General features: G+C 39.1%; 1 protein-coding gene across 3 annotated transcripts in view; it reads left to right on the forward strand.

Annotated features, from left to right (window-relative positions):
• Snap91 (synaptosome associated protein 91) overlaps window positions 1-16,087 on the forward strand; it is a 131,348-nt gene that overhangs the window by 46,512 nt on the left and 68,749 nt on the right. For all 3 annotated transcript variants that reach the window (XM_045160372.1, XM_045160373.1, XM_045160370.1), the window contains exons 3-7: window positions 3,060-3,202; window positions 4,115-4,190; window positions 4,873-4,975; window positions 7,358-7,451; window positions 8,660-8,771. In XM_045160372.1, the coding sequence (XP_045016307.1) occupies window positions 3,060-3,202; window positions 4,115-4,190; window positions 4,873-4,975; window positions 7,358-7,451; window positions 8,660-8,771 (528 nt within the window). The remainder of the gene's footprint in view (window positions 1-3,059; window positions 3,203-4,114; window positions 4,191-4,872; window positions 4,976-7,357; window positions 7,452-8,659; window positions 8,772-16,087) is intronic.

The following is a 16,087-nucleotide window of genomic DNA, read 5'->3' on the forward strand; positions in this document are numbered from 1 at the left end:
TGGCTCCATACTTTCACTTTTACAGACTTCCCTTTTCTACTCTGTTCCTCTCCTCATTTTTCCCATTTACATGTGCACATGATGGTCCTTCCTAGATTTGGTTCATACTCATACATGCAATTTTCCTGTTGTCTTTGTGTGATCTTTGGGTTACTTCCATTTGCACAGTGCACCTCCCATTTAACTGTTGATGGTTCCCAATTTGTGTCTAGGCCACCTATGTCCTCTTAGCTTCAGATAGGGGCTGTTTCCAGGCTGTTTTCAGATAGCTCACCGTAGCTCTTCAACAGCTCTTTCAAGGTTATCATCACAAAAAGAAACTAAAATGCCCTTGGTTTCAGTAAATGGTGTAGTCTGAACCATTCCTTTCACATCCCCTCTATTTGCCTACCTGTGAGCCCAGCCAGTTGCTGAATACCTTTCTGCACTTTCCATTTTCTGGCCTTTTAAAAATATATTTTATTTATTTATTTGAGAGAGGGAAAGAGAGAGAGAGAGAGAGAAAGAGAGAGAATGGGCATGCCAGGGCCTCTAGACACTGCAAACAAACTCCAGATGCATGTGCCCCTTTGTGCATCTGGCTTACGTGGGCCCTGGAGAGTCGAACCAGGATCCTTTGGCTTTGTAGGAAAACACCTTAACCGCTGAACCATCTCTCCAGCCCCACTTTCTGCCCTTTTATCTTCACTGACCTTCTGTTGGTCTAGTTTTACCTCATCTCATCTCAGCTTGGCTTTCCAACTTCCTGTTTTCCTATGTCTTAGTATAGCTTTGCATGCAAAGGTTATTTGTCCTTGCCTGCAGTGTCATGAAGATAGTATGTAGTACTCACAGAATAACATGGAGGTTTGTAAATTGGTATTTGGTTATTCTGGTATTTCTCGGCTAAAAAACTAAAAGAGGCTTGTTCATAGGATGAAGTCCAAGATAGAACCTCCTTGCTACCCTCCACCTTATCTTCACATATCTAGCCCTCACCACAGCTGTCTGAAGACATGTATGTCTTAAGTACTCATAGTGCACATTTGTTAAAAATATCCTCGCTCTTGGCTCACCAGTTAAGGTTCTTGTTTATAAAGCCGTACTACCTGGGTTTGATTCCCTGTTACCCACATAAGCCAGATGCACAAAGTGGCACATGTATCTGGAGCTCATTTGCAGCAGTTAGAGGCCCTGGTGCACCCATTCTCTCTGTGTGTATCTCTATGCTTGCAAATAAATAAAAAATATATTTTTTAAAAATACCCTCACTCTTATCACAGATTGGTTCAAGTTCCCACTCAACTTTTATCCTCTATGTATTCTTTCCTCATACCCCTGCTATAGACTCAAAACTGTGCATAATATTACTCATAAAAGCTCATTTTGGGCACCTATTCCATTCCTTATAATATTCTGAAATGTAATAATTACTCCCATTTTCAAGATAAAGACTTGGGTCAAAGAAAAATTAAAGGACTTCCCCAGAATAACACATTTAACCAGGACTGAGCTGGACTCTGAACCAAGACTTCCTGCGCCCCCCCCCTCAGTTTCTTGGTTTCTCTGTTATCTGAATAGGTGTCTTGCTGTGCTGTATCCCCAGAGGCCAGTTTCATCAGTCAGTGAATACAAGAATGTGTGGCTGGAAAGAATTTCAAGTAACATAGTCATATCACCTCAGAGAACAATATTTCCACATAAGGATAGTCCTTTTCGAGAGAATTGTGTATATTTTGGATGTATTATATTTCCTACACATTTTATTCCATAAGCATTTTCTGTGTGTGCACTGCACAAGAAACAAACTTGGGCATGACTATTCTTGTCTTCTAGGAGCTATGGTGCATTAGGCTTGCATCTTATATGAGCTGTGGGTGTCCAGTTTCAAGGGAGTGGAAGGGGGCTGCATTTGACAGGTCCAGGGAGTCTCTCTGGAATGATGACCAGAATCGTGATTAAAGAGAACATTGGTGGACAATGGTGACATGATAGGGATGACAAAACTAAAAAGGAAGCCTAGTTTGTTTTACATATAATTCAGAATAATTATTAATATTCCTAAACTTGGGTGCTAAGAGTTGTTTTAGTGATGGAGAAATTAATTTTGTAAATGTTTTTATGAACTGTAGAAATGCATAAAGCAATTGTATAGCTTAGTGATGACTGACTGCATTTGATAGAAGCAGGGTGGGATTGCTTCTGCACTTGGGGCACGGGGCTTCCTGGGAATGAGGGTACCACATATGGTCCTCTGCAGGGTGTGCGGCCTGCAAGAGTCACACAGCACCTGAGTCCTGGTGAGGGGAGCCTGTGTGGGTGGAAGCGCTTCAGTCTGCTCTGTCCTGGTGTGTGAGGTCCAGCTTCTGTTCTGTAGCACATGCTCTAAATTTGTACTCTGAACACTGAGAATCCCCTGTTGACTACTATATAAATCTTCCCATTCGCTTTAATCACACTGATATGAATATATAGACGGTGCATGTATTAGAAAGCTTTTCCCTCTTGCCAGCTGAGACAAAGAGCAGTGTGTGCATGAAGGTATTGTGAGAGCTTGGAGGAGCAGCGTGAGATTGTTGCTGCTTGTTCTCATTCGGCCATTCACATAACACATGCATTCATCAGCATACTTCAAAATTAAAATTCACTAATCCTATTACAATATCCTCTTAGATATAATGTTTAAAATAAATTAGTATTTTCTTTTCCTCAAAATAGTGCATAGGATTATTATGTACATATTTGAAATATTGTGTTTGGAGTCACAACAAAGAAGATTAAAATGAGATTTAGCTCTCCTGGAGTTTGTCATGTTAAAAGGAAATAGGTAAAATATAGACAGGGACACAGGAAAAAATTTCACTGAAAATAGGACTCTTTAATAAGTGAACGCATTGGGTAAAGATGTATTCAATGGGTCCATGTTGTAAGAATGCAATGTTTTTTTTTTGTTTTTTTTTTTTTAAACTGGTTATTATCAAAGTAATTTTGAAGTCATGCCTTAGTGAAGAGGTTTATGTGTTTAAAGTTTGAGGTGAGCTTGCATTGTAATAGTTTGTGGACATCTTCTGTTTTCCTAGATTTGATCCAGGCTACCAATGAGACCAATGTCAATGTTCCTCAGATGGCTGACACGCTCTTTGAGCGGGCAACGAACAGCAGCTGGGTGGTTGTCTTCAAGGCATTAGTGACAACGCACCACCTCATGGTGCATGGAAATGAGGTAAACCAGACGCACAACTTATCTTCGTTCTCTGTTTTGTTTTTTTCTTCTGGGATAGGATAGGAGCATTTATAGAAGAATATGGCTATGTTTAAGACCTGAATTTTCACTCATGTGGAAAAGAACAAAGAAGTCTATGGCTCAGAATCATCTGAATACAATTTTGATCTTTGATTTAGCTACTTAAAAAAAAATATTTACTCATTTATTTATGTGCAAGCAGAGAGATACAGACAGAAAGAAAGACAGAGTGTATGTGTGCCAAGGTCTCTAGATGCTGCAAACAAACTCCAGATGCATGTGCCACCTTGTGCATCTGGCTTCATGTGGGTACTGGGGAATCAAACCCAGGTTGTTAGGCTTTGTAGGCAAGCACCTAAACTGCTGAGCGATCTCTTTAGCCCTGATTTAGCTATTTTGAAAAAAAATTAAGTTGGATCTTCTCTTAGACTGAAGGATTGAGAATGACTGATGCCTAAAATGTCTGATAAACCCATAAGTGGGTAGAAGCAATGGGAAAAGAACAATAGAACCATTTTGTCATAGAAAAATATTCCTTTGTGTCTTTGGCTGAAGACTGCTTTAATTAAAATATTTAATTCTGAAAAATATTGGTAAGATTACAACCATCCCTTTTATGGATTGCTACTGGATCCTGTTAGACCTGTAGTGTGTCGGGCACAGACAGAGTTGTGCTTAAAGAATTCTAAGCCACTGAATAGTAGTCTGTTTGTTAATTCCTCCCTGAGATAAAATTAACAGAACAGGAAGCTTTATAAGTAAGAAACTTCACCATAAAAAATTATAAGATAAAGAAAAGTACTTCAGCATCAGATACTGCTTAAACAGATCCTGCTTTAAAATTCACTGCTTTGTGGATACAAGTATTTAATTCCAATTTTTATTTTTCAGAGATTTATTCAGTATTTGGCATCTAGAAATACACTATTCAATCTCAGCAATTTTTTGGACAAAAGTGGATCCCATGGTGAGAATATTTAAATTCTATGTATATGTTACTGGACCATCAATCCCAAGTTGACATAACTGACATTTCCATTGGATAATTAATAATTATAATATAAAATAACTATATAAAATTAAATTTTAACTAATTATAGACAATACAATTAAATTTTAATTATTTAATTGTAGACAATGAGCATATGTAGTAATTTTATTTTATCACTTTCATTGTTTAGTTTAGAATAAACAGTGAGTAGACTAGGCCCACAGCTTGTTTATTAAGGTACAAGACACAAGGAAATTAAAGATGCCATCTAAAACTTTGAAAAATGATAGACATTTTCTTTGCAGATGGCAAACAGGTTTGAATTACAATCAGTGGTTTACTCATCATCTTGCTGGCTCTCTGTTACACAAACACCTCAAGAAGGTAGACCAGGTAGACCGGCATCAGATGACTGCATGGATTATGAATGAAACATGTTGTTATTTGAAACAGTGAACAAAAATGTAAGGAAAATCAGGAAAGATATGCGATATAACAACTAGACGAAATGGTCATGAGCACCACATGCCAAAGCTGTCTTGAGTCCTCAAACACCTCCTGGGCTCCATCCATGGGGGTGGGGCTAGAAATGGTACTGTGCAAAGCACAATTGATGGTCTTCTGTTTATTAATTTTATTTCCTCTCATTCTCCCTCAGGTTATGATATGTCTACCTTCATAAGGCGCTATAGTAGATATTTGAATGAAAAAGCTTTCTCATATAGACAGATGGCGTTTGATTTTGCCAGAGTGAAAAAAGGGTATATGTTTTTTTTCTCTCTCTCTCTTCTATTTATTTGAGCTAAGTCAGTCCTCATGTCTTACTTGATTTATTTTATTTAAGCTTATATGCTAACTACGTTTGATTATGAAGCCCTGATTCACATTCACCTGAAGAAAAAGGTCATTGGTTAATATTATAGAAGTTAGCCTGGAGGTCCCTGTGTGCCGGTCTTAATTTCATGCATAAAAATCATATTTGTGGGAGCTGGAGAGGTTGCTCAGTGGTTAAGGCACTTGTCTGCAAAACCTAACAACCTGAGTTCAGTTCCCCAGTACCCACGTAAGGCCAGATGCACAAAGTGGTACATGGATCTCGAGTTCATTCGCAGTGGGTGAAGGCCCTAGCATGCCTATTCCCTCTGTCTCTCTCTATCTCTGCTTGCAAATAAATAAATAAACATATAGGTTTTTAAAAATCAGATTTGCTTCTCAGAAATCACATGGACAAAATTTTATTTGTTAAGATCAATTTAATTTTTATGTGTATGTGTAGTATATAGTGTGGTGTGTGTGTGTGTGTGTGTGTGTGTGTGTGTGTGTGTGTGTGTGTGTAAGTGCATGTGCATCATAACCAGTGTAAGATATTGGGTGTCCTCTATTTCTTTTTGGCCTAATTTCTTTGAGACAGCATCTTTTGGCAAACCTGGAGCTCACCGTGTTTTGGTGAGCCCTTGCAACCCTCCTGTTTTCACCTCTGTTAGTGCTGGGGTTGTCGGTGTGCATGACCAAGCTTGATTTTTTGTGTGCATGCTAGGCATCACACTCAGGTCCTCGTGCTTGAACAAGTGGCCTTACCCACTGAGTCATCTCCCTAAGCCCTCCCACTTCTTAATTGCAAAGATGTCATTAAACAAGTTAAGAAGTAGAGAATTGACAAGGCTGCTTTAAACAAGTAATGATTAGATGAAAATATCTATGTCCATGAGTTCTGATTGAGGTGAAAATGAGTCTGTGTGTGTGCATGGTGGACATCGAGTTTTCAGAGGCAATATTTTTTCTAGGAAACAAACACACTATAACTTAATTATTTATACTGCCTATTTATTAAGAAAATATCCTCCGGACTAGTTGGAAAGAATGGTGGGTTCAGCGTAAGGGGGTTAGGGAACAACAGAAGGCAGGGGGACGGGATTGTGATCAAGGTACATTATGTATGCATATGAAAATATAAAATTGTTTTTTAGGATAACACTCAAACACTGCTTTCCCAATAAAGCCTTCCAAATAAGAGACAGGAAATAGAAAGAAAGAAAGAAAGAAAGAAAGAAAGAAAGAAAGAAAGAAAGAAAGAAAGAAAGAAAGAGGGAGGGAGGGAGGGAGGGAGGGGGGAAGGGAGGGAGGAGAAAGAAAGACCCAATAGAGGCAGAAATATTTACATTTTAATCCACAATTGCCATTTAGTTCTCTCTGAGTAAACTGGAATACAGTCAGCATTGTGAAGCCAGAAGTTGTAAAGCTCTTTTATCTGCTCCTAACCTGAAATAATAGCAAAGTGGTATACAAGGTTTGCTATGCTGCTCTTAAGAATCCATACAAAGAAATATAGCTCTATTTTTGTACTAGCTGAACTAATTTAACTTTATACTAAGTTTCTATCAGTGTAGTAAAATATATTGACTCACCTACTCAAAGTAGCTTTGAGGTGGGCATGAATACTTAATAGCCTTAAAGGTTCTTACTTGGTCCTCTTCCCACAGATGATTCTAGCTCACATGCCTTCTTCTGGCTTCTTTTGTGGTTATAGGCAACCATTCCTGATTTTTCCAGCTGCATCATGGCCTCTGGATAACAGTTTCTGGCCTTTTTAGAAGTTTCTGTGCTATCCGGTGGAACTCACGATGCTCTGGATGTTTTTCCCACTGCTGCAGTGGGAGAGACCTTGAAAGTTGCCTGTCAGTCCATTCACTTCCCCTGAGCAGTTTCCTCAGCTGTCACAGTACTGTGACCTTCACTGGGTGCAGAAGCTCCCTAGGGGGCCCAAAACCCATCTGATGCCCTCTACAAAACCAGGGAAACTCCTGCAGCTACCTAAACTCTTATCTCTACCTGGGCAAACTATGCTTATCAACAGCATTTCTCCTTAATTGATGGCTAACAGCACAAACTCTACACTCCCAGGCCTGCAGGTTTTATAGATTTCCAAGCTATCCTTTATCTTCCTAAATGAGTTAGATTTCAAGGGGGAAAAAATGTGCTTTTACACTTTGACTCATAATTGGGCAAACAGCCACAACCTCTTAAATGAAGGATAGTGATCTCAGGAGATTTACAAAGAAATGGGGAGGGAGCACGGTTTAGAATAACACACGTGGTTTTCCATTCCAACACGTACAAGGATGTTGATATCTTTACTCTCGCAGTGCTGATGGCGTGATGCGGACGATGGCTCCTGAGAAACTCCTGAAGAGCATGCCCATCCTACAGGGGCAGATTGACGCCCTGCTCGAGTTTGACGTATGTATCTCACTGGAAGACATCTTGACATACTCAGCTCTTGCCTTTCCTTTGAAGATGGCTGCAGAGAAACCTGGAAATTTCCTGGGGAAGGAGGTTTAGAGCATCTGCATGGAGATGAAGTAGATGAATGCTTCATGCCAGCTGTTCAGCTCCCTGGGACAGCTTAGCTTCCCAGATTTTGGCAGAGTTTATAAGGTGTTTCTTTAGATCACAGGGAAAGATAATGGTAGCTTCTTGGAACCTCGTGTTCTGAGCATAGTGGTGGCTCATTGTGTAAAGCAGGGGGAGCGACCCACAAAATACACCTGGCAGGCTGCCAAATAACCTGATTGGAAACTGCTTAAGGACCACTACTCACCAGAGAATTCTTTTGTCCTTTGTGGTAATGTTATCATGACTTGTCTATATCTGGCTGTGGTGGGTCCATAGCTAACTCATACATGTGATAAAACTACATAGAACTAAGTACACAAGAAAATGAGAACCAGTGAACGCAGGGAGTTCAGAAAACAGTCAGTTGATTGTGTCATTTGCAATACCTGGTTATGATATTAATGGTACTATCGTTCCAGTAGTATGTGTGGTTTTGTGAGGTGTTACCTTTCGGACAAACTCGATAGATGGTAAATGGGATCTCTCTGTATTACTTTTTACAACTACATGTAAATTTACAATTACCACAAAGTAATGGTTAAAAGAACCTGACTCAGGAAAATAAAATATTATGACATGTAGGAAAATTCTTAACTCATATGGTCAGCATTTCTCAATTTTTGTAAAACACTGTCTCAAACACTTTACATATTACTCACTTAACGTCTTTGTTAAGATGATGTGGCTTCTCAGTCTGTAATTGAACACGAGTTATAACAACTAACTCTTGTGAAATTTAAGTATAAGAAGCAAAGCATGACGATTTTGATAACTTTTACAGCAAGGACTTTATTATATGACTATGGAATTGCTTATCTTAAATTATAACTCACATTTCTTATCTTTTCCCTTACTAAGGGTTCTGAATTCACTTAAATTGAATAAAAATCAATATGCAACACATATTCTGGTGTTTCTAGATTTACTAAGAATGATCCAACATTTGTAGGCTATGTGAATTTCTTAGTAATCATTTGAGACATTTAAATATGATCTGAGGAAAATACTTATTCCATGATATACAGCTAAAGTTCAGTATTCATTTTTTCTAGGTGCATCCAAACGAACTTACAAATGGTGTCATAAATGCTGCATTTATGCTTCTTTTCAAAGATCTTATCAAACTTTTTGCTTGCTACAATGATGGAGTGATCAACTTACTGGGTAGGTGATTCAGCTGAGATATGTCTGATGGGGGTTGTGTTAAGGCTGACAAATTCTGTGGAGTAAGTCTGTTGTCTTGAACCTTATACAGTACACTGAGTGACCTAGGAGTATTGTGTGGGATACCATGATACTATGTATCTGAGTCACCCTTGATATGGTGATAATATGACCTGAGCAAATAAACCTGTATTTAGGATAAATGTCTACTAGCATGCAGGAAGATTGCAGCCCTTCTTCCAACTAAAAGGAACTGGACCCCTGAAGACCACCACCAATAATAAGCATAACAGCCCTGGGTGGGAAGCCTGGGCTGTTCAGCCTATGCACACCTGTCTCAGATGTCACTGCCCTTTGCTGTGGCATCCCTTTACCTTCTGACAGTTGGGAGTAGTTTATGCCCTTTGATTTGCACATGGAATGAAAATAACCTCATGACCTTTGTATATCTTGAAAGAACCATCTCCTACCTCTTCCCCATACTGCCTTGTCTCTAGCCATTCTATGTAATTTTGCTAAATCCCTGTTACCTGGTATAATAGTTAGCTGCTACTTATGATTAGTGTTGTTTCATAAGCCTGTGGCATGCAGTGGGATGCAGATAGCTACACTGCCTGAAGAGTAACCTGTTAGAAAGATGTCTTTCTCCTGTCAGGGTTGCCCCTGGATGCAAAGTAGGTCACTTCCAATTGGTACCAACATGAGGAACTATGTCTAAACCAAACTTGAATGTTTCCTTAATCTCTCAGCTGGTGGTAAGGAACTCCCTAGAGGCCATAGGTATGATCTGAAGGAGAAGTGAGAGAAATGGCTTCGCAGAAGACAGACCAGCACACTGGGAACATGAGCCTTCTGCTCATCCAGCCTGTCTGCTTATTCATGACCTGCTTGTCTGATCCACTCGATAGTATTTGTTGCATTTGTCCAACTTTATGCTTTGGTAGATTATATAATACTCACTCTGTCTGAGGCTCACTTGATATTCTGTGGTCAGGGTCTCAGTTTTCAGAAGTAAGCCAATAACAATTTCTCCAAAAGATGTTACTTTACTGTCTGAAGGCATGGTGCTGCTCCCAAGTACTGGAGGGCTCCCAGCATTTGGACTGACAGCACTGGGGTCTGCTGACACTCTGAGTAACTTTGGATCTTCTGGAATGAAGGCTCAGATGACTTCATCATAGAGTAATTGTGGAGCTTTCTTTGCCCCAGCCTGCTGTGGCGTTCCAGTTGTTCTTTCTTATTGCAGCTCATACAATGTGATATATGATATATTACACACACACACACACAATCTCAGAACCAAAGAAGCTTCAGAAACTTTGGACTTTATCTTAGTTATCAAGAGTTCTACCAGCAACTTTGTCTTTGACATGGAAAAGATTTTTCCTAAAATATCCAGACTTTTGACCCTCAGAACCTTTATTGAGGTGACATGTTCAGGAACTTTCATAGATTCTGTCCCTGATCTTTTAATATGAATGTCATTTATCATGGCATCTCTCAGATTTGAAGGTCTTGCCTAGGAGGTACAATCAGCTTGCTTGTCATCAAAGCAATGTCCTATGGGATTATGACAGCCAGACAGGTTTATGTCCTAAAAATAAGGCAGTGAATGTATACTGGCATCCCTGCCAGCTGACAGCAGACTGCTTCTGATGATCTCTGCTCATTGGGGTAGAGAACTGAAACATTTTTGGTTCAGTGGCTACCTATCAGGTCCTAGGAACTGTGTTGATTTTCCTCTGGCAAAATAGGCCACATCTGGATCTCAGTAAGTGGGAGTCACTGCCTGATTAAGTTTACAGTAACCTACTACTACTATTTTTTGTTTGTTTGCCCAAGCCAACATACCAGGTGCCTGAGCATGGGGTGAAATTACTGTCTGTGTGTCATCACACGGATCAGCAAGCCACTGTGGCTATTCTACTCATTCCAATTATCTGTTCTCAACAAACAAAACAACAAAATACCCACAGGCGGTTTTGTATACCCAGTGGATCTAATTTCTTACCATAAAGCATCTTCCTCATAAAGATTAGTAGACCACCTAATCACATTTTGGTCCCCAAGAGGGCATGTTAGAATCAGTAGTCCTGTATGGATAAGCCAACTTCCAGTTTCAACTCTGCATGTAAGGAACCAGCAGTCACCAATGTCCTAGCAATAAAAGTCAGAGCAGGTTGGAACATCCACAACATTCCTTGGATTCTCAAGAGAGGCTAAACACATGGTAAACTTGCCTCCATAGTTGGAAAGGCATATAGGTAAATACTGTGAGTCCTAACTTTCCATGGCAGACACTCATAAGATAAAACTGGCACAGGAACCAAGGCAGAGGTCAGAAAACTGGAATTGCCATTGGCAATGGGGGCAGACTGTGGGTGAGTGCAGGGGTTAAATTCTCCAGCTAGGGAAATACACGTTTCCTCTGTGATCCTGCTCAGAAGGGTAAAATAAATCACTCTGAATCATAGGTGCTCCTAGGCTTATGATGATGATCCTTCATCCTGATAAACTCATAAATTGAAAATAATCCTTAGTTGAAAAGGTATTCATTCAATAAATTTAAGCTATTAAGGAACACATTTTTTCCAAATTAATATCTTTTTTCTTCTCAATTTTTATTTAGTTATTTATTATTTTTATTAAAATTTTCCATGATTATAAAATGTATCCCATGATAATACCCTCCCCCCCATTTTCCCCTTTGAAATTCCATTCTCCATCATATCCTCTCCCCATCTCAATCAGTCTCTCTTTTATTTTGATATCATGATCTTTTCCTCCTCTTATGATGGTCTTGTGTAGGTAGTGTCAGGCACTATGAAGTCATGGATATCTCAGCCATTTTATATCTGGAGAGAGCACATTGTAAGGATTCCTACCCTTCCTTTGGCCCTTACATTCTTTCCACCACCTCTTCCTCATTAGACCCTGAGCCTTGGAAGGTGTGATTGAGATGTTACTCAGTACTCCAGTCACTTCTTTCCAGCACTATGATACCTTCTGAGTCATCCCAAAGTTACTGCCATCTGAAAAGAGAAGTTTCTCTGCCCAAAGTGATAGTAGCATTAACATAAGGGTATAAATATTAAGAAAAGTGCTTACTGGGCAGTTTGATAAGCATAGTATATACATTTTTCCAGACATCAGCAGATGTTATACCCCTAGGGCTCATGACTACCCCTCTTTTAAGTTTTCAGTATCAGGGATGTGTTTCCTCCCATGGAGCAGGCCTCCAGTCCAATTGGAGGGCAGTTGGTTTCCACCATGACAGATGTGCCACTATTGCACCCATTGACTCATTTGGCCTGGCTGGCCAACTATAAGGCTTGTAGTGCCCACTGTTGATATCTTCACTGGTGGTATCTCTTTCTCCCATTGAACTGCATGTAGAATGGCTTCTTCCAGCTTTCTGTCAGCTGGTCTACATGAAGGAGGTTATCAGCTCAGTTCCAGCAGGATTTCTCAGTGGCCTTGCAGCCCAAGTATGTGGTGTCTTCAGCAATACAGTCTTACCATCTATTCCTGGTGGGAAACCAAGGGCCTCGGCAATGGCCTATAATGTTTTGGGGGCATCAGGGACCTCCCTGGCCAACAACTCACTGGAGGTATCCCATCCCTGGCACTGAAAATTTTCTAACAATGATCTATGGCTCCTGAGTGTTCCATTGTCCAAAACTGGGGGATTCTATATGATTTATTTGCATCCTCTTAGATTTTGATTAGCCTTCCCTCCACATTTCCTTTACTCAATCTCTTCCCCTAACCTCACTTTGGGCCTTTTCACCCCCATTAATCTAGTCTTCTACTTACATATATACAATACCAACCTATTAAGTACCCTCCTCCCTCCTTTCTCTTCCCTTTATATCTCCTTTCTAACTTACTAGACTCTGCTACTGAGTTTTTTCCTTCTCACACAGAAGCCCAATCATCTGTAGCTAGGATCCACATATGAGGGAGAACATGTAGTGCTTGGCTTCCTGGGCCTGGGTTACCTCACTTAGTATAATCCTTTCCAGATCCATCCATTTTCCTGCAAATTTCATAACTTCATTTTCCTTTGTCACTGAGTAGAACTCCATTGTATAAATGTGCCACATCTTCATTATCCACTCATCAGTTGAGGAACATCTAAGCTGGTTCATATAAGCATCTAAAAAAAATGTTCTACATCCCTAGTCATTAGGGAAATGCAGATTAAAACTACATTGAGATTCCATCTCACTCCTGTCAGATTGGCTACCATCATGAAAACAAATGATCATAAATGCTGGCAGGGATGTGGAAAAAGAGGAACCCTTCTACACTGTTGATTGGAATGCAATTTTGTCCAGCCATTGTGGAAATCAGTGTGGAGGTTCCTAAGACAACTAAAAATTGATCTACCACATGACCCAGCTATAGCACTCCTAGGCATATATCCTAAGGACTCATCCCATTTCCTTAGAAGTACATGCTCAACCATGTTTATTGCTGCTCAATTCATAATAGCTAGGAAATGGAACCAGCTTAGATGTCCCTCAAATTAATATCTGATACCATAATACATATTCAGAAAGCTCAGAGAATACCATGTAGGATAATTTTTGAACTACAGAAAATCAACAATAATGAAAAAAATCCTGAAAGAAACCAGTGTGTAAAAAAACATCTTATCTACAGAGAAGGAAAGTTAAGAATTAGATTCAAGTTCTCATCAGAAGCCATGCAATCAAGAAGAAAATGGAGTGAAATGTTTAAAATGCTGAGAAGGAAACACCAGCCTAAAATTCTATACTCTGTGGCATTATCCTTCAAAAGTAAAGGAGAAGCAAATACCTTCCTAAAGGAAAAAAAATGAAAGAATTTGTTTCTAGTAGATGTGCACTGCAAAAGACTGTTGTTTCTTTAGAGAGAAGAAAAATAATATGTCAGAAACTTGGATCTACTTTAAAGAAAGAACATCAATGAAGGTAGAATACAAGTTTTGTAGTTTTTTTTTTCTTAATCTGACAGAAAAATATATCCAAATGATAACATTCTATTCATAGTATATGTTTTGTACATGTCTCAGACATATGTATTATATATAAGTGAAGTGGTGCTGGAGAGATGGATTAGTGGTTAAGGTGCTTGCCTGTGAAGCCTAACGACCCAGAACCCACATAAACCAGATGCACAAGGTGGCTCGTGCATCTGGAGTTTGTTTGCAGTGGCTAGAGGCCCTAGTGTGCCCATTCTCTCTACCCCCCCCCCCCGTTATCTATCTATCTGTCTATCTCTGACTACTTTTTTCCTTGTTTCTTTCTCTCTCTCAAATAAGTAAATAAATAAATAAGGTATTTTAAATAAGTGAATAACAGCAATCACATAAAGAATGGTAAGGAGAGGTTAGACTGGCTTTATGACTACAAGCGCAGTGCATTACCTATGTGAAGTGATATGGTATTACTTGAAAGTGGACTTGGATTAATTATAAGTGTACATTTTATTCTCTAGCAACACTGATTTTAAAAGCTTTTAAAAAGTATAATAAGAAAAGATGGAAAGTGAAATGATACAACATGCACAATTAAAACCACAAAAAAGGACCAAGAACCATGGCCCATTATCTTGCAGTCCCAGCTACTTAAGAGGCTGAAGCTGGACCACCCTAGGCAATATAAGTGAGACCATATATGTATGTATGTATGTATGTATGTATGTGTCATATATATATATATATATATATATATATATATATATATCAGAATAAGAATTCAAGACAAGAATAGGAACAAGAACAAAGGCAACACATGATAGTGACAAATATAAATATGGTAGATTCTCAACCAGTGATAGCAACAGCCACATAGAATCCACTGGATTAAATTCAGAGATTATCAGAATGGATCAAAAAAAAAGGCATATGATGTCTGCTCCAGGAAATCCATTTTATGTATAAAGATAAACATAAATTAATAGTAAATGGACTAAAAATATACCATCCTAACCAAAATAAATAAATAAACAAAAATAAAAATAGCCAGGCATGGTAGTACACACCTTTAACTTAGTACTCAGGAGGTCAAGGTAGCAAGATCACTGTGAGTTGGAGTCAGCCTGAGAGTACATTGTGAATTCCAGGTTAGCCTGGGCTAGAGAAAGACCCTACCTCAAAATACAAAAAACAAAAAAAAATACAATCCTAACAATAATCAAAAGAAAGCAAGAGTAGTTTTATTGATTCTAGACTGGGTGGACATTGAAGTAAGGGAAGTTACAAGAATAAAGAGGGAATCACATAATGATCCATCCTCCGAGAAAACCTCATAATCCTTATTGCATATGCCTTTAACAGCAGAACATCAAACTACACAATGCAAAACCTGATAGAACTACAAGGAGAGATGGAAGAATGAATATTGGTGGATTTGCCACTATCTCAAATGAAGAATCACTCAACAGGATGTAGGGAACACCCACAAACTTACCCAATTGCAGCAGGCACACATGAAACACTCACAAGGCAAATTACAATCTGGGCTATGAAACATACTTTAATACATCAAAAAGAATAAAAATAATAAGAGTCTGATCTCTGACCACAATAGAATTAATCTAGAAATCAGTAACAAAAACTAGAAACCCCACAAACTGGTGGATATTGGACACTATATTTGTAAATAACAAAAGTCAAGAAAGAATCTCAAGAGAACTTTAGAGTTATAGCTGAGATAAATAAAGGTGAAATCACAGCTTAGCACAAGTGGTAGAATGCAATGGAGGCAACACTTATATACTGAAAAATGAGCAAGTTCTAAACTCTGTCACCTAAGCTTCTACTTTGGACAAATAGAAAAAGAAGAAATGATCTAAAATAAGCAAAAGAAATAATATAATTGTTGCAGTCAGGTTCACATTGCTGATAGAAATCATCCAACCAAGAGCAGCTTCTGGAGAAAAAAGGTTTATTTTGGTTTACAGGCTCAAGTGGAAGCTCCACAATGGCTGGGAAAACCATGTCATGAGCAGAGAGTGGCCATCACCCCCTAGCCAACATAAGGTGAACCATAGCAGCAGGAGAGTGTGCTAAACACTGGCAAGGGGACACTGGCTATAATACCCATAAGCCCACCCCCAATAATACACCCCCTACAGTAGGCATTAATTCCCAAATCTCCATCAGCTGGGAACCTAACATTCAGAACACCTAAGTTTATGGGGAAAACGTGAATCAAACCACCACATTCTGCCCCTGGCCCCCATAAACTGATAACCATACATGATGTAAAATGCAATGCATTCATCCAACTTTAAAAATCCCCACAGTTTTTACCAATTTCAATGAT

This window comes from Jaculus jaculus, chromosome 10 (assembly GCF_020740685.1).
Source record: "Jaculus jaculus isolate mJacJac1 chromosome 10, mJacJac1.mat.Y.cur, whole genome shotgun sequence".
NCBI classification, from domain to species: Eukaryota; Metazoa; Chordata; class Mammalia; order Rodentia; family Dipodidae; genus Jaculus; species Jaculus jaculus.